This window comes from Oncorhynchus tshawytscha, linkage group LG12, assembly GCF_018296145.1.
Source record: "Oncorhynchus tshawytscha isolate Ot180627B linkage group LG12, Otsh_v2.0, whole genome shotgun sequence".
Lineage (NCBI taxonomy): Eukaryota > Metazoa > Chordata > Actinopteri > Salmoniformes > Salmonidae > Oncorhynchus > Oncorhynchus tshawytscha.
In genome coordinates, this window is record NC_056440.1 from 18151223 (window position 1) to 18170991 (window position 19769).

General features: G+C 40.1%; 1 protein-coding gene across 2 annotated transcripts; it reads right to left on the reverse strand.

Annotated features, from left to right (window-relative positions):
• Positions 1-1857: 1857 nt before the first annotated feature.
• On the reverse strand, positions 1858-15145 carry LOC112265325 (testosterone 17-beta-dehydrogenase 3-like). 2 transcript variants are annotated; one of them, XM_024442497.2, is made up of 11 exons: positions 14894-15145; positions 6965-7011; positions 4504-4579; positions 4267-4374; positions 3739-3806; positions 3562-3606; positions 3254-3288; positions 2982-3063; positions 2734-2799; positions 2239-2388; positions 1858-2133 (listed from the first exon to the last, which is right to left on the reverse strand). In XM_024442497.2, exons 1-11 carry the CDS (start codon positions 15042-15044, stop codon positions 2038-2040), a joined length of 924 nt encoding a protein of 307 aa, XP_024298265.1. In that variant the 5' UTR covers positions 15045-15145; the 3' UTR covers positions 1858-2037. The 2 variants fall into 2 exon arrangements, with proteins under 2 accessions (XP_024298265.1, XP_024298266.1); XM_024442498.2 differs by lacking the exons at positions 6965-7011; positions 14894-15145 and adding an exon at positions 6683-6715.
• Between the last annotated feature and the right edge of the window lie 4624 nt (positions 15146-19769).

Sequence of the window (19769 nt, forward strand, 5' to 3'; positions counted from 1 at the left end):
GCAATAGCACTGCCCTCGATCGCATGGCACTACAGAGGGAGACAGCCCAGGGCATCACTGGGGCCGAGGTCCCTGCTATCCAAGACATCTAAATCAGGCGGTGTAGTAGGAAGACCTGTCAAATCTGCTATCAAAATGGCTATGCGGACTATCTGAGTTCTACTTGTAACTTTATCGACTTTTTATTTTTGCACTGTCTCTGTGCACACTCACAGCCCCCCCCCCTTGTTGAAAGAAATACGGTCGAACCCATTGGGTATCTCATTACACCCTCATATGCCATATCTTGAAATATGCAAACAGGATGCATGTTTTTGAATATTTTTTATTCTGTACAGGCTTCCTTATTTTCACTCTGTCAGTATTGTGGAGTAACTGCAATGTTGTTGGTCCATCCTCAATCACAGCCATTAAACTCTAACTGTTTTAAAGTCTCCAGTGGCCTCATGGTGAAATCCCTGAGTGGTTTCCTTCCTCTCCGTCAACTGAGTTACAAAGGACGCCTGTATCTTTGCAGTGACTGGGTGAATTGGGCTAGGCATCCCGCTAGCGGGACAACTTCCGGTGACACTGGAGGGCGCGCAATTCAAATAAATAATCATAAAAATCATGGATATTAAACCTATCTGTTGAAAGGTTAAATTCTTGTTACTCTAACTGCACTGTCCGATTTACAGTAGCTATTACAGTGAAAACATGCCATGTGTATGTGGACGGTGCCCCACATCAAAATATTTTTTCACCGGCACAGGCTTCATAAATTCACAAATAGCGATTTACATATTCACTTACTTTCTGAAAATCTTCCTCTGATTTGTCATCCAAAGGGCCCCAGCTATAACATGTAGTGTTGTTTTGTTAGATAAAATCCTTCTTTATATCCCAAAAAGTCAGTTTAGTTGGCGCCATTAATTTGAGTAATCCACTCGTTCAACATGCAGAGAAAGGAATCCGAAAATCAGTCACAAGTCAAAAGTTTCTATTTACCCCTTAGATACCCTAAAATGTCATCAAATTACAATATTTCTTACGGAAAGAAGTATGTTCAATAGGAAACCGATTTTATCAGGTGCGTCCTGTCTTCATGGCACACAAACACGAATTTCCAAGACTGTGTCCCTGTACTAAAATTGATATTTCGTCTTCATTTTTGAAGTTACAAGCCTGAAACCTTGAACATATACTACTGACACCATGTGGAAGCCATGGGAATTGCATCCAGGGAGCTTATTTTCAAAATGCCTCGTACTTGCCATTCTAAGAGGATGGTCTATCAAAACAAGACATTTCTGGTTGGTTTTTCTTTGGATTTTCTCCTACCATATATGTTGTGTTATATTCTCCCAAATTATTTTTAAATTTCTACAAACATCAGTGTTTCTTTCAAATAGTACCAATTATATGCCTATCCTTTCTTCAGGGCCTGAGCAACAGGCAGTTTACTTTGGGCACGTCATTCAGACAGGAAGTGGAGAAAAAGGGGCCTAGCCCTAATAAGTTTTAATTTGAAGTGACAAAGTGTAATTAATAACTTCAGCATGCTCAAAGGATATTCAATATCTGCTTTTTTATTTTTACCCATCGACCATAGGTGCCCTTCTTTGCGAGGCATTGGAAAGCCTCCCTGGTCTTTGTGGTTGAATCTGTGTTTTGAAATTCACTGCTCAACTGAACCTTACAGACAATTGTATGTGTGGGGAACAGAGATGCGGTAGTTATTCAAAAATCATGTTAAACACTATTATTGAGCACAGAGTTAGTCCATGCAACTTATGTGACTTGTTAAGGACATTTTTACTCCTGAACTTATTTAGGCTTGCCATAACAAAGGGGTTGAATATCTATTGACTCAAGAAATGTCAGCATTTAATTTTTATTCATTTGTAAATATGTCTAAAAACATTATGGGCCATTTACACAATCTCAATTTAATCAATTTCAGGCCGTAACACAACAAAATGTGGAAAAAGTCAAGGGGTGTGAATACCTTCTGAAAGCACAGTATATGATGACAAAATAGTGTATGTGATCTATCACCTATTTCCCCAGTCTTTTCTTCACATATTCCAGTAGACTGTCCTGCATGCTCTCACTATGGAGGATCTGCTTGGGAACAGTCTTTACCATCCAACCCTGTAGGAGGGAGAGAGGCAAGCGGCATGGTTTCAGTGATGGCTCTGACTATACACTGTAAATACTTCTCCTTTCCAAATCTGTACATGTTCTCATGTGTTTTACCAGTACTGTGTGACAAATGCTGCCGTAGGTCTTGTCCCCGGCTAGGAGGTACTCCAGGGACGACCTGACAAAGTCCTCTGCTGTCAGGGTCACCATGTTGGGCTTCTGGTAGCCTGTCATGGGGGTGGACACGCCAAATGGAGCCACTGCCTGTGACACAGAGATACAGGAAAGATAAATAGAGTAAATCAGACAAATAGAGCAGACGAAGTCAGAGCTCAGTTCCATTTCAAATCAGTCAAGTGTGGAAGTGAATTCAACTTCCAATTGAAAAGTGGCATTTATTTCCCTTGAGTACTTTTTTAAATGATTGATTAAGCTGGAATTTCAATTCACCAGCTAAACTGACTGAATTTATATAGAATTCACCCCAGCTCTGATAGCAGATCCCCAGTACACAGTCAGTGCACATACGGATCATTTGAGCACCCTTCCCCCTTTCGTATGAATGTAAAATAGATCCATGCACACTGATGCTTAGATGTATCACTGCACCTGTATCATGACTCCTTTAGCTTTATATTCAGCCTGCAGACCTTGAGAGAACCTCTCCACAAACACCTGGACAAAGACCGACACATAGAAACATTGAAATCACTATCACTAACAAAATCACTATCACTAACAATTATTTGTTACACTAATTCCAGAATAATTTTTCAACAACTTACTGATCATCCTGTACTTAAATTAAGCTAAGAGAAGCGATTTCAAAGTGAAAGACAGAGCAGATCTGTACTAGCCTTTGATGCGCAGTACATGGTGTATATGGGGGAAGGAACACTGGCCACACCAGAGGAGATGTTCACGATCATCCCCTTCCCTCTGTAAGGGCATAAGAGAATATACATCCAAATACATGGCTCTGGTCAGGACTACTCAAGCTCTACTCCTAACATTCATCAACATATGTTCATCAAGCAATCAACAGACAATTTCAGTAAACTGGACTTTTGATTCATTGACAGTGTGAAGTCTCAGTATTATATTGAGGAAAACCTCTCTCCAAAAACACCTCATCTCCATCCCTGGCAGGACTATTTGGCACATCTGTGGGATAAAGTATAAGACAAGTCCGTTAAAAACAAGAAGACACCTAAAGCGATACCCATAGACTTCCACTCATTGCGCTAACGCTACTTATCATTGGCCCGCGAAACAACCTATAACTTCCCTCATACAGGACACAGAGACATAAAAATGGTATCCAAGAGTTCATCTGACTCTGGGGAAGTAGATAAAGGGCGTCATTGCCAACATCCTGAGGTATACCTTTTTAAGCATAAACACCTGATGCAATTCAATAGCAGTAAGTCTACCCACCTTGACCAAGGCTTTCACATTACAGTTGATCACTTTAGTAATTTTCTGGAAGGAAAAAAAAATACAATAGTGAAGTGTGTTTCCCATCTCCCACCAGGTAACATCAATGTAGGTGAGAGGACATGTGAGGTACGAGGACAGGCTAATAGATAACCAATAGTGTCTGACTCCTCTCACCTGTTCCAGGTATTTAGTCTGCAGGAACTTGCAGGGAATATGACTGGGTAGAATCCCCACGTTATTCACTGTGTGGATTGGATAAAATGTTAACTTTCATTGACATTAGGTAGACCATTTTTGGAGATCATTATTTCTCCTTGTCTTATTTATAATACTATACTTAAGCAATAAGTCCCAAGGAGGTGTGGTATATGGCCAATGTACCAAGGCTTAGGGCTGTTCTGAACGCACAACGTAACACGGAATACCTGGATACAGCCGCTAGCTGTGGTATGTTGGCCATATACCACAAACCCTTATTGTGCCTTATTGCTATTAAAAACTGGTTACCAACGTAATTAGAACCTTCAAAATATAGATATTTGTTGTCATAGCCGTGGAATATAGTCTGATATACCATGACTTTCAGCCAATCATCATTCAGAGCTCAAACCACCCTGTTTATAAACTCATTTTTAACATTTCCTATAAATACAACTGAATGACACGACTTATTGCACTTACAAAAATCTGAAAACCACGTACCTAATACACCAATATTTAAGCCTTTCAGCTTCTCCTTAATGCACTCGTACATGTCATCCTCAGTGAAATCGGCTACGATCACTTTCACTTTCTGACCCGTGGTTTCTTCTGTGAAAGAGCAATGTCACGGAATGAAGATCAATAGATACATCATTGATCCCATTGACCTAACATCTAAACAGTCCCCAATGACAATGTTGCTCATCCCAGAAGAAGAAGGATGTTAGTTCCTCCCACCTATCTCCAGTGCCACCCGATCCAGTTTGTCCTTGGTTCTGCTCAGGATCACCACGTTCAGCCCACGTCCTGCCAGCTGCACAAGTGGGATGGAACCACAGGAGTTAGTGATAAATAGACAGGTGGGATTGAACCACAGGAGTTAGTGATGGACAGACAGGTAGTGTTGAACCACAGGAGTTAGTGATGGACAGACAGGTAGTGTTGAACCACAGGAGTTAGTGATGGACAGACAGGTAGTGTTGAACCACAGGGGTTAGTGATGGACAGACAGGTAGTGTTGAACCACAGGAGTTAGTGATGGACAGACAGGTAGTGTTGAACCACAGGAGTTAGTGATGGACAGACAGGTAGTGTTGAACCACAGGAGTTAGTGATGGACAGACAGGTAGTGTTGAACCACAGGAGTTAGTGATGGACAGACAGGTAGTGTTGAACCACAGGAGTTAGTGATGGACAGACAGGTAGTGTTGAACCACAGGAGTTAGTGATGGACAGACAGGTAGTGTTGAACCACAGGAGTTAGTGATGGACAGACAGGTAGTGTGTTAGTGAACCACAGGAGTTAGTGATGGACAGACAGGTAGTGTTGAACCACAGGAGTTAGTGATGGACAGACAGGTAGTGTTGAACCACAGGAGTTAGTGATGGACAGACAGGTAGTGTTGAACCACAGGAGTTAGTGATGGACAGACAGGTAGTGTTGAACCACAGGAGTTAGTGATGGACAGACAGGTAGTGTTGAACCACAGGAGTTAGTGATGGACAGACAGGTAGTGTTGAACCACAGGAGTTAGTGATGGACAGACAGGTAGTGTTGAACCACAGGAGTTAGTGATGGACAGACAGGTAGTGTTGAACCACAGGAGTTAGTGATGGACAGACAGGTAGTGTTGAACCACAGGAGTTTTTTTTTAAAGTATTTTTTTATTTCACCTTTATTTAACCAGGTAGGCAACTTGAGAACAAGTTCTCATTTACAATTGCGACCTGGCCAGATAAAGCAAAGCAGTTCGACACATACAACGACACAGAGTTACACATGGAGTAAAACAAATATACAGTCAATAATACAGTAGAAACAAGTCTATATACAGTACAATGTGAGCAAATGAGGTGAAATAAGGGAGGCAAAAAAAGGCGATGGTGGCAAAGTAAATACAATATAGCAAGTAAAACACTGGAATGGTAGATTTGCAGTGGAAGAATGTGCAAAGTAGAAATAAAAATAATGGGGTGCAAAGGAGCAAAATAAATAAAATAAAATAAATACAGTAGGGAAAGAGGTAGTTGTTTGGGCTAAATTATAGATGGGCTATGTACAGGTGCAGTAATCTGTGAGCTGCTCTGACAGCTGGTGCTTAAAGCTAGTGAGGGAGATAAGTGTTTCCAGTTTCAGAGATTTTTGTAGTTCGTTACAGTCATTGGCAGCAGAGAACTGGAAGGAGAGAAGGGCAAAGAAAGAATTGGTTTTGGGGGTGACCAGAGAGATATACCTGCTGGAGCGCGTGCTACAGGTGGGTGATGCTATGGTGACCAGTAAGCTGAGATAAGGGGGGACTTTACCTAGCAGGGTCTTGTAGATGACCTGGAGCCAGTGGGTTTGGCAACGAGTATGAAGCGAGGGCCAGCCAACAAGAGCGTACAGGTCGCAATCGTGGGTAGTATATGGGGCTTTGGTGACAAAACGGATGGCACTGTGATAGACTGCATCCAATTTGTTGAGTAGGGTATTGGAGGCTATTTTGTAAATGACATCGCCGAAGTCGAGGATTGGTAGGATGGTCAGTTTTACAAGGGTATGTTTGGCAGCATGAGAAGGATGCTTTGTTGCAAAATAGGAAGCCAATTCTAGATTTAACTTTGGATTGGAAATGTTTGATGTGCGTCTGGAAGGAGAGTTTACAGTCTAACCAGACACCTAGGTATTTGTAGTTGTCCACATATTCTAAGTCAGAGCCGTCCAGAGTAGTGATGTTGGACAGGCGGGCACGTGCAGGCAGCGATCGGTTGAAGAGCATGCATTTCGTTTTACTTGTATTTAAGAGCAATTGGAGGCCATGGAAGGAGAGTTGTATGGCATTGAAGCTTGCCTGGAGGGTTGTTAACACAGTGTCCAAAGAAGGGCCAGAAGTAGACAGAATGGTGTCGTCTGCGTAGAGGGGGATCAGAGACTCACCAGCAGCAAGAGCGACATCATTGATGTATACAGAGAAGAGAGACGGTCCAAGAATTGAACCCTGTGGCACCCCCATAGAGACTGCCAGAGGTCCGGACAACAGACCCTCCGATTTGACACACTGAACAATCATTTGAGAAACCAAGAGTCAGTGATGGACAGACAGGTAGGGTTGAACCACAGAAGTTAGTGATGGACAGACAGGTAGCATTAAACCGTAGGAGATAGTGATGGACAGGTGGGATGTCACAGGGATATTCAGAAACAACAATGGGAACTTACTTCAAAGGCATATGCCCTCCCTATTCCGTCTGACCCACCAGTGACCACTGCAACAGAGGAAGGTGGGATAGGATGTCACTGGAAATCTCTTTCCACATAGCTGATAGAAGTAACCAGGCAGTAACATTTCCCACCACTACAGGCTTCATTCACCACAGCATGGGTGTACTGCTCCACTTAGAACTTCCCTTTCCTCTTCCCTCTCCTCTCCTGCAGACAATAAAAATAGGAATTTTCTTCTGTGTTTGTTTGCATGTGCTATCTTGTCCTGACACAGTGTACTCATATACATACAGCGTGTTCCTCAGTTCTGATAAAACGGCCGCAAGGACAGAGAACCAACAGGAGATCAGTCTCTGTGTGTTTAATTTGACCTTTGTCCTGATGAGTCTGATTTCTGTTCACGCACACACATGCAGTATGTACTCATTCTAGAACTGTCTGTGTGTTTTATACACTGACATTATACAATGGGTGGGTCTAATCCTGAATGCTGATTGGTTAAACCTGCATTCCAGCTGGAGTCTATTCCACAAGTTACCACCGGCTAAATCTACAACGTTAAATGCCTATTTACTCTGTTACATCTGACTGCACAATCCACTGTCTCATCAGCCCAGCCAGGCACCTTAAACTTGATCTCCACTATAAAAACATCTAGACAGTATCTCACATTTCTTTTAGACTAACATTTAGTTTTCAACAGCGGAGATTTGTACAAACCTTGCTTTCTGTCTCTCTGACACTTAATAAAACATTGTTTCAATATTTAAATTGGATCTCCAACTGTCCCATAGTAATGAACGTGTTGGGGTTGGGACGAAAGAGAGAGGCAGGCAGAGTTTCTCAGCCAGTCGAATTCATGAATCAACTGGCATCATTTTTCTGGATATTTACAAAGAAATGTCAATTTAAAAAAGGTCAAACGAAACAAAGTGTAGCTAGTTTGCAGTCTTTCCAGCTTCAGTTTGAGGTTAGTGTTAGCTGTGTTGTTGGCTAGTTCCTCTGAACAACAGTGTCCTAATGAGAGAGTACAGGCGAAATCTTGCTTCATTTGCTCATTGTTATGGATGTATCCAAAACAATGTCACTAGAAAACAGCTTAAACTATTATTCTGGCTGCACTGTTTGACGTGTCTGTAAGTTAGTCATAGCTGGCTATCAAGCAAGCAAGGGATAAGAACGTTGTCAGCCAGTATGGCAATGGAACATTTAGAATGAATGTCTGGGTTGCGTCCATAGATACAGAATTCAGGGTTGATTGTATTGGGCAACTAAGCAAAACACTACAATTTCAGATTTGGACTATTCATTTTTATACAGTGTCATGCTAGCAATGTCATGCTAGCAAAACATTACTTTCATAAATTGCATAATTATTTGGAGTGTTTTTAATATTGCTGCGGTATTTGCAGTCCGGTGTTTATTTCTCTGTGGTCCCAGTAACAAACTCATCCATACTTTCTGACCATGAGGCAGTACCTGGCTTGAAGAGCGAACAAAAACTAAAAATGTTTGTCTTCACCATGCCTCAGTAAACCAACAGGCCAGAAGAATATTGTTGTTTGTCTTTGACTAATGCAATTCACTAATTGTATATGCTTGGGAACACAAACACACACATACAGTGATAGTGAACATAAAAGTTCAGAATAACAACTCCAGCCTTCGAGAACCTTCGAATCAAACTCTACAACAGAAGCCCTGGTATGTTCCACTCTGAGGGGAAGGGAGGGATGTTGAGGCTGCATTGTTTATTGACCTTAAAATAACAAAGGCAGCAGTATCTTAACAGAACTGAGTGGTCTTAGGGCTGTCCAAGCTAGCCTGCGTGTCTTTCTCCCTCAGTAGCTAGCGGAAGTATATCCAGTCTCCTCTGAATGTACAATGTCCAGACTGTCTGTTTTCCTCCTCTTGTCTTCTCCTGCATTGCTTCAGGGCAGAGAGATGAAGCAAGAACAGACGCAAAGCACATCTTGACGCACCAAAAACTTCCCACAGAGGAAGAATTAGAAACAACACGGTATGGGACACTGAAGGCTACACAAACACACACAACACAAAGACACACACTGAAGGCTACACAAGCACACACACACGGACAAATACTGAAGGCTACACAAACAGACAAAATACCGAAGGCAACACAAACACACACATACACACAGACACAGCCTTCAGTCTGTGTATGTGTGTGTTTGTGTAGCCTTCAGTCTACACAAACACACACATACTCACACACTCTAACCAAACATGTCACGAACACTCAAAAACGCTTGATAGTGAAAGGAAACAGAGAAAGAGAAACAAACATATGTTCATTTGATTTCAAATGAGCTTGAGAGACTCCTCCAGGTTAAGGGGAAGGAAGAGGATAATACGCTCCAGAACATACTGTTCTAATTGCTTTTTTCCCCCCTGTGCTGGATTGGAATGGAACAGAAGCAGAGCTTGGGAAAAGGGAGGTGGTCAGGCTGCGTATTGTTGCTCCTTTATGTGGAAAGAGAACACCACAGTTTATAGCACTGTGGGAGGCAGAACACACTCAGAGGAGAAGAGGACCCAGTAACACCAGTTGACTGCTCCCTCAGGACCACAGGACTAGTTGTGTGTGTCCCTGTGTGTTTCAGTTGGTGTGTGGGCGTGTATGTATTTTGATTGCGTAGCACTCAATGTCCCACACCGTGTGGTATAATATTAGGTCAGGATGTGATCTTTTAGGAAACTGACTCTGAGACTTTCTGACTATATAAGTCTGACTATATAAACTGCCTTCAGAATGTATTCACATCCTTTCCACATTTTGTTGTGTTACAGCCTGATTTTTGATGGATTAAATTTAGATCACTGGCCTACACACAATGGTCTTGATGTCAAAGTGAAATTATGTTTTCAAAATCCATCCAAAATGAAAACCTGAAATGTCTTGAATCAATAAGTATACAACCATTTTGTTATGGCTTAAATAAAGGCTTAAATAATTTCAGTAGTAAAAATTTGCTTAACAAGTCACATAATACGTTTCGTTGACTCTGTGTGCAAAAGTGTTTAACATGATTTGGTGTTTAACATCATTTTAAAAATGATCTCAACTACAGCTGAAGTTGGAAGTTTTACATACACCATAGCCAAATACATTTAAACTCAGATTTTCACAATTCCTGACATTTAATCCTAGAAAAATTCCCTGTTTTAGGTCAGTTAGGATCACCACTTTATTTTAAGAATGTGAAATGTCAGAATAATAGTAGAGAGCATTATTTCTTTCAGCTTTTATTTCTTTCATCACATTCCCAGTTGGTCAGAAGTTTACATACACTCAATTAGTATTTGGTAGTATTTCCTTTAAATTGTTTAACTTGGGCCAAACGCTTTGGGTAGCCTTCCACAAGCTTCCCACAATAAGTTGGATGAAATTTGTCCCATTCCTCCTGACAGAGCTGGTGTAACTGAGTCAGGTTTGTAGGCCTCCTTGTTCGCCCCCGCTTTTTCAGTTCTTCTACAGGATGAGATCAGGGCTTTGTGATGGCCACTCCAATACATTGACTTTGTTGTCCTTAAGCCATTTTGCCACAACTTTGGAAGTATGCTTGGGGTCATTGTCCATTTGGAAGACCCATTTGGAACCAAGCTTTAACTTCCTGAGTGATGTCTTGAGATGTTGCTTCATAATATCCACATCATTTTCATTGCCCTCATGATGCCATCTATTTTGTGAAGTGCACCAGTCCCTCCTGCAGCAAAGCACCCCCACAACATGATTCTGCCACCCCCGTGCTTCATGGTTGGGATGGTGTTCGTTGGCTTTCAAGCCTCCGACTTTCTCATTTTACTGTGGATATAGATACTTTTGTACCTGTTTCCTCCAGCATCTTCACAAGGTCCTTTGGAGCGAAACGTGTAAATCAATCCCAGAACAACAGCAAAGTACGTTCATCTCTAGGAGACAGAACGAGTCTCCTTCCTGAGCGGTATGACGGCTGCGTGGTCCCATGGTGTTTATACTTGCGTACTATTGTTTGTACAGATGAACGTGGTACCTTCAGGTATTTGGAAATTGTTCCCAAGGATGAACCAGACTTGTGGAGGTCTACAAAAAAAATTATGAGGTCTTGGCTGATTTCTTTTGATTTTCCCATGATGTCAAGCAAATAGGCACTGAGTTTGAATGTAGGCCTTGAGATACATCCACAGGTACACCTCCAATTGACTAAAATGATGTCATTTAGCCTATCAGAAGCTTCGAAAGCCATGACATAATTTTCTGGAATTTTCCAAGCTGTTTAAAGGGACAGTCAACTTAGTGTATGTAAACTTCTGACCCACTGGAATTGTGATACAGTGAGTTACAGTGCCTTGCGAAAGTATTCGCCCCCCTTGAACTTTGAAACCTTTTTCCACATTTCAGGCTTCAAACATAAAGATATAAAACTGTATTTTTTTGTGAAGAATCAACAACAAGTGGAACACAATCATGAAGTGGCACGAAATGTATTGGATATTTCAAACTTTTTTAACAAATCAAAAACTGAAAAATTGGGCGTGCAAAATTATTCAGCCCCTTTACTTTCAGTGCAGCAAACTCTCTCCAGAAGTTCAGTGAGGATCTCTGAATGATCCAATGTTGACCTAAATGACTAATGATGATAAATACAATCCACCTGTGTGTAATCAAGTCTCCGTATAAATGCACCTGCACTGTGATAGTCTCAGAGGTCCGTTAAAAGCGCAGAGAGCATCATGAAGAACAAGGAACACACCAGGCAGGTCCGAGATACTGTTGTGAAGAAGTTTAAAGCCGGATTTGGATACAAAAAGATTTCCCAAGCTTTAAACATCCCAAGGAGCACTGTGCAAGCGATAATATTGAAATGGAAGGAGTATCAGACCACTTCAAATCTACCAAGACCTGGCCGTCCCTCTAAACTTTCAGCTCATACAAGGAGAAGACTGATCAGAGATGCAGCCAAGAGGCCCATGATCACTCTGGATGAACTGCAGAGATCTACAGCTGAGGTGGGAGACTCTGTCCATAGGACAACAATCAGTCGTATATTGCACAAATCTGGCCTTTATGGAAGAGTGGCAAGAAGAAAGCCATTTCTTAAAGATATCCATAAAAAGTGTTGTTTAAAGTTTGCCACAAGCCACCTGGGAGACACACCAAACATGTGGAAGAATGTTCTCATCAGATGATACCAAAATTGAACTTTTTGGCAACAATGCAAAACGTTATGTTTGGCGTAAAAGCAACACAGCTCATCACCCTGAACACACCATCCCCACTGTCAAACATGGTGGTGGCAGCATCATGGTTTGGGCCTGCTTTTCTTCAGCAGGGACAGGGAAGATGGTTAAAATTGATGGGAAGATGGATGGAGCCAAATACAGGACCATTCTGGAAGAAAACCTGATGGAGTCTGCAAAAGACCTGAGACTGGGACCGAGATTTGTCTTCCAACAAGACAATGATCCAAAACATAAAGCAAAATCTACAATGGAATGGTTCATAAATAAACATATCCAGGTGTTAGAATGGCCAAGTCAAAGTCCAGACCTGAATCCAATCGAGAATCTGTGGAAAGAACTGAAAACTGCTGTTCACAAATGCTCTCCATCCAACCTCACTGAGCTCGAGCTGTTTTGCAAGGAGAAATGGGAAAAAAATTCAGTCTCTCGATGTGCAAAACTGATAGAGACATACCCCAAGCGACGTACAGCTGTAATCGCAGCAAAAGGTGGCGCTACAAAGTATTAACTTAAGGGGGCTGAATAATTTTGCACGCCCAATTTTTCAGTTTTTGATTTGTTAAAAAAGTTTGAAATATCCAATAAATGTCGTTCCACTTCATGATTGTGTCCCACTTGTTGTTGATTCTTCACAAAAAAATACAGTTTTATATCTTTATGTTTGAAGCCTGAAATGTGGCAAAAGGTCGCAAAGTTCAAGGGGGCCGAATACTTTCGCAAGGCACTGTATATGAGAAATAATCTGTCTGTAAACAATTGTTGGAAAAATGACTTGTGTCATGGACAAAGTAGATGTCCTAACTAACTTGCCAAAACTATAGTGTGTTAAAGAAATTTATAGAGTGGTTGAAAAAATAGTTTTAATGACTTCAACCTATGTGTATGTAAACGTCTGACTTCAACTGTGTCAGATATGGGCAGAACGCTTAAATTCTTGTTAATTTAACTTCACTGTCCAATTTACAGTAGCTATTACAGTGAATGATTACCATGCTATTGTTTGAGGAGAGTGCACAATTATTCCACAATACAAACCTAATTGAGTGAAAAGAAGGAAGCCTGCACAGAATATACATATTTAAAAATATGCACTAAAGTAATACTGCAAAACATGTGGCAAAGAAATTAACTTTAAAATGAAGTGTTATGTTTGGGGAAAATCCAACACAACACATCACTAAGTACCACTGTTCGCTTGAAATATATGGTAAGACTTGAAAATGGCTGTCTAGCAATGATCAACAACCAACCTGACAGAGCATGAAGAATCTAAAAAATAATAACGCTAAATATTGTACAATCCAAAACTCTTAGAGATTTACTCAGAAAAACTTACAGCTATAATCTCTGCCAAATGTTATTCTAACATGTACTGACTCACAGGGTTGAACATCAAGATAGTGTTTTATTTTTCACATTTATTTTTACAAATGTTAGAATTTTTCTTCCACTTTGACATTACAGAGTAGTTTGTGTAGATTGTACAATTAAATTAAATCAATTTTAATCCCACTTTGTAACATAACAAAATGTTGAAAAAGTGAAAGGGTGTGAAAACGTTCCTAAGGCACGTAAGTTAAAAAAAAATGGAAAAGTGGTAAGTGAATATGTATTCCCCCCTTTGCTATGAAACCCCATGACATTGATAGTTATGGCACAACATTGATAGTTATGGCATGACATTGATAGTTATGGCATGACATTGATAGTTGTGTTTAAAACAACTTTAATTCACTCACCTAAACTCCCCTCTATTCTTTAAAGTGACAATCAGCAGTAGAAACAGTAACAAAGCGTAATCCCCGCCCCTGTTTCAGTAAAAAGCTGATGGAACAAATCAAAATCAAATCAAATCAAATTGTATTAGTCACATGCGCCAAATAAAACAGTGAAGAAACCTTACACCTTACAGCTGACAGCTGAAGAAATGTCACCACTCTCAAATTCATAGACTGAGCTATGGATGCAAGGACTGACCATCTATGATATCAACATTTGAGTTTTAACCATGTTTTGAGGCTATATAGTGTTTGTTTACGTTTACTCTGTTTACAAACGTTGGATTATAAAACGTGTATCTTTTAGGTTCTGATGGGGTATGACCGTTGAACTAAACTCATGAGGCATTTAGAAGTTGTATTCTTCAAGAATCAATGGGTGCATATTATTAATTTATAATATAAGCCCAAAATTGATACAGCAACTGCTGATTGCCCCTTTAAAATCTCCTAACTGAACCACTGGGCTGTGAACGACCTTACAGAGTGTTCCCCAGGCACCCAGACATTTAAAGCTCTGGGGAAAAAATGAATGGGTTTAATCTGGGTCCAGATGGAACTCGTTGTCCTTCAGTATAATTAGCACAGTGAGATCACACTGTGATCACAAGTTGCCACACTTCTTTACATCCAGTGCAGTACCTCAGAGCCAGCTTGTCAGAGGTTTGATGCCACAAGGTGTTACAGGGAAAGGCATTCAAGTATAACATTTTCATATAAATGTTTAACCACTTCATGAGACATTACTTACAGATGATTCTTCCCAATTACTTACTTATAAAATAACTTATTTTTGACTCCAATGGCAATATTCAGTGAACACACACACACACACACACAGTCCCCACAAGTATAGTTAAACATGTCAACACACACGCTTCAACACACACTCAGAGCTCACCTGCCCACTCTCCCATGGATGTAAAGAAGGACTCTGGCTGCGGGAACCAAACTCTGGGATGAAACATCTTAGCAAAGCGGACCATTTTCACTCCATAAAAGACCATGACTGCAGTGCCAAGAGAGACAAAAAACACCTCCATGAAATCCATAGCACACAGACTAGCCCTTTAGAACTGCCTGTCTGCCTGCCACAACAAACTCTGACTCAGTCTGCTTTGACCACACTACAGCTCCTCAGCCAGAAACACTGGGGAATGACCGGGGAATAGCCAGTCCATAGCCCCCTCCATAGCCCCCCCCCCACACACACACACACAGAGAAGGATACATAAACAAAACACACAAACACACAAACACACACACACACACACACACACACACACACACACACACACACACACACACACACACACACACACACACACACACACACACACACACACACACACACACACACACACACACACACACACGGCCACACAAAAACAGACACCAAATTAAATCCAATCAGGCCAAGCTACAGCTTCCATTTCAGTTAAGGACAAAACAGAGAGCTTGTCAGATGTAGCCTCTACTTTTCTGTATCAAATTCAGAATGATTAGTGACTTAATTTAGAAATGCTCTCATGCATTTCCTCACAGCTAAATCAAGATGACTTACTTTTCTAGTGTTTGAAAATACATACAGGCTTTCTTCAGAACAAGGAGATTGTTCAAGACTGACGCCGAAATTGGACATGTGTCCAAGTCCTGAAGACGTCGGGAAATATCTTCAAAACCAGTCACTAGAGGTGAGAGGGAGCTCTATTGCCATAAAGTAAGCTTGGGTTTTGCTAAGGTGTTGTGCACAGGGCTACTGAATGGCTGTAATTACATGAAATGGAACGATTCAAAGCAGCAGGATGTTTTGGCGATTAAACCAATGTACTCATTATAGTTTACAGTAAACACATATGTTGGATCAATGATTGTGTGGTGAAAGATGTCTACAAACAAAATGGATGCACAATGAAAGGTTTTGAATGTAAAACTGTCTGCGTTACAAGTGTTAACAGTTTGGAGTTCTGTACTAAGACTTTTGAAAATTCACCACATAGTTGTGAAAATAGTACCATAGCGATTAAAATAAACAGTATAGTGTAGTGTACAAGGCAATGCTGAAATACCTGGGTTGTATATAACAATATATTTCATTCATTATCTGAATTTCATTGATACACTGTAAGCTGATGAATTTCAAGCAGAGAAGACAGGCGATACTGTATCAGTTGACAAGTAACATAGAAAAGGTGATCTTGTACAATGTTGCATGGGGCATAAAAGGAAGACACCACCTTGCTAAGTTTTTACAGTAGTCAACTGCTTTACAATACCCCTACTTCTGATTGTGTCTTATGTATGTACTGTATAAGGACAATTCAACTGTAAGGCTGACATATTTCCCAATTATGCTCACAACATGCCAATGGACACTTATTTTTTAAGTGTCAAATACTGAATGGAAAATGATATTTACCACCTACTACTCTTTCCATTCAGCACTTTAAAAAGAACAGATTTGAAATGTGTATCTTTCATTTTTTGCTATTGTATTAAATGGTAGTTAAAATGACTAAATGGTGAGCCCATCTGGTGTATTGGTGACTAAACAAAATGTGGTCATAATATTTCACGAAAAGCTTTGATTTTACATGAATGACTCAGGGGTGAAAGATGTGTGCACAATTAAAAGTTCTAAAGATAAGATAGGGGCATTACAAGTGTTATCACCTTAGAGTTGTTTTACTTTAATACTGTACATCTGAAAAATGTGCCAAAGTGATTGAAACAAAACTGTTAGGGAAATGTGCAATACGTCTGGAAAGAAGAAACAAAAAGTATTTTATGTACTCAAATGTACTACTATGATGATGACTTGTGATTTTACTTCACAGTAAGTTTTATACAAATCTGATATTGACAAGATCAGAGATGTACTGTATGCAACAAATCAAATGAAAGTGTATTGGTCACGTACACAGATGAGCAGATGTTACAGCAGGTGCAGTGAAATGCTATTGTTTGTAGCTCCTACAGTGCAGTTATACAATATCAATACAATACCAATATGCAAATAATACAGAAAGTCCAAAACAGAAAGAAATACATCCCCATGAGGTGTACCACCCTCCTTCAGGCCATGGATGAAGCATGCAATGATTTCAATCCAGACCAAAAGGTAAACAACTCTGGAATGTTTTACTGCAGCAAGCTGTAAATGATGGTTCATTCTGGGAACATTGCTGTATTTCGAATGGTACTGTAATTCACCCCACAGAAGTGTACCATACAGTATCTTTGGAGTGACAAAAACCTTTTGACCACTAGTGGGTGCATTGCATTGTTGTTTCTGGCACATTAACATATTTTGAGGTGTAAACATTTGTTTTTATTAAAAAAATATTCCTTCTTTATTATCACCCCTCCCCTAATTGGAGTAAAGTAATGGACAACAGTACTTGGGCTTTTACATACAGAATACATTTTATGGTCATGGTATATTTTACATTAGTTATATATATTTTTTTAGCTACCCTCAACCCCTCTCATCTATCTCTGAAAACCATCCAGTTTTGATTTCTAATTGCCAATTAATTTTCAACTGTGCCGTGATGTTTCACCAAAGTTCTGAACCTTTCTATTCTCATAGTTTCTAAGATTGTAAATTAATGATAAACATTTTTGCTGAGTATTATTATATTATTGATCGATTGACTATGACTTTTCAAATCAACCAGCTAAACATTGTTTCTTTACTTTTTAAAACGTGATTACATTGTGAAATATGTCTTCAATGATCACATCTCTGATCACACATGGGATAGAAATGATGGAAATTTGATGTTCAGTCAGTGTTAATGGGTAGTGCAAATGTATTGCCTAATGTGAAAACAGTGTAATGTACAGTAATTTACAGTACTGCAGCATAATACCAAAAATAACTATTTTAAAACATGGATCTTAAATGTTTTGCTGTTGGATTAACTGGTTTTTCAAAATTACTCAATTGTTGTTTTTTGGTGATTAAACCAACAGACTTATATTATATATATGATGATATATGATTAATTTATATGATGATTATATTTCACAGTAAACATATTTTGGATCAATGGTTGTGTGGTGAAAGATCTCTACAAACAAAATGAATGCACAATGAAAGGTTTTGAATGTAAAACTGGCTTCGTTACAAGTGTTGCCAGTTTGGAGTTATGAAAATTCATGACATACTTGTGAGAAAAAAAACTAACATCTGGGAATAATCTATTCTGAGTAAAACATATGCAAACACACCCACACCCAACATTCTCACACAGATTACGTCACGACGGCCGATTCTCAAATATTTTGTGAACCTATTTAATCATGGGATAACGGTCAATCGTGGCATTTTGTCACCCTCTACTGGACCACACACTTCATCAAAAGGCACAGAGATTACAACAGCAGAGTATATGGTACGTACTTTCACCTCACCTTCAAGCAAAGTGTGGGAACTGGGGCATGACGTGCACATGAAAACTTACCCCTTTACCACAACTACCATGTCTGATTGATTTTTAAAGGGCATTCCAACAAAAAGGTTTAGTAAAGTACCATATATTCTCTGTGGCATGCCCACTTCCCTGTCCCAACCCTTCTAAGACCACATGCTGCATGTGTGGCACTATGACTGGACCCACAGGTCACTTGCACTGTGAAAGCCCAGGAGGGAGAGGAACAACAGGAGAGGGAGATGGTTGCCAGGCAGGAGCACCAGCAAAGTAGAAGTTGAGACTTGTTTAGTCTCATTGGTCAAACCCATGAAATCAGGAGGCAGAGACAGAAGAATGCAAATATTTCACCTGTGAGGAATGTACCTGCATCGCCTATTTGAATGTTCAAACAAAACAACCAGCACCAGTTTCAATTATAATTTATTTTAAATTATAAATATCAAATCTTAAAGATAGAGCACTTACAGTAAAAAGCAAAAACTGTGATACAAAACACTGTCACACATTTAGATTTTTTAAACTGAAAGTGCTATATGTTGAAAACTTTACTGCTGATGTATAATTTTTGGGGAGCATATCAACAGTGGACTAATGAACATTATACAATGTTTTCAGTGAACTATCACTAAATTATGCTTGCTTCCCTGACAAGTGCATCATGGACTTGTTACAACTGTGCTGAGAAATGTTCCAGGAAAAGCACTTCCAAGTATATATTACTGAACAAAAAATGTCAAAGATTGTAAACATTCTATGCAACAACTATGAGAGAAATAAGCATGAAAGTATGGAACATTTCTGGGATCTTGTATTTAAGAGAATAAAACACAGGCCACTTTACATGTTACATTTATTTGTATATATACACACACTGAAAAATTTACCATGGATCCTCAGATCCTCAAAAGGTTTTACAGCTGCACCATCGAGAGCATCCTGACTTGTTGCATCACTGCCTGGTATGGCAATTGCTCGGCCTCCGACCGCAAAGCACTACAGAGGGTAGTGCAAACGGCCCAGTACATCACTGGGACCAAGCTTCCTGCCATCCAGGACCTCTATACCAGGCGGTGTCAGAAGAAGCCCCAAAAATTGCCAACAACTCTTGCCACCCTCGTCAGACGGTTCTCTCTGCTACCATACGGCAAGCGGTACCAAAGTGCCAAGCCTAGGTCCAAGAGGCTTCTAAACAGCTTATAGCCCCAAGCCATAAGACTCCCAAACATCTAATCAAATGGCTCCTTTTACAGTGCTGCTACTCTCTGTTGTTATGTATGCATAGTTACTTTAATAACTCTAACTACATGTACATATTACCTCAACTAACCCAGTGCCCCA

Coding starts and splice junctions, on each gene's coding strand:
- LOC112265325 (XM_024442497.2), bottom strand. CDS start 15,044: ATGGATTTCATGGAGGTGTTTTTTGTCTCTCTTGGCACTGCAGTCATG. Junction 7,012..14,893: donor ATCCATGGGAGAGTGGGCAG/GTGAGCTCTGAG, acceptor CCTCTGTTGCAG/TGGTCACTGGTGGGTCAGAC. Junction 2,134..2,238: donor GCATTTGTCACACAGTACTG/GTAAAACACATG, acceptor TCCCTCCTACAG/GGTTGGATGGTAAAGACTGT.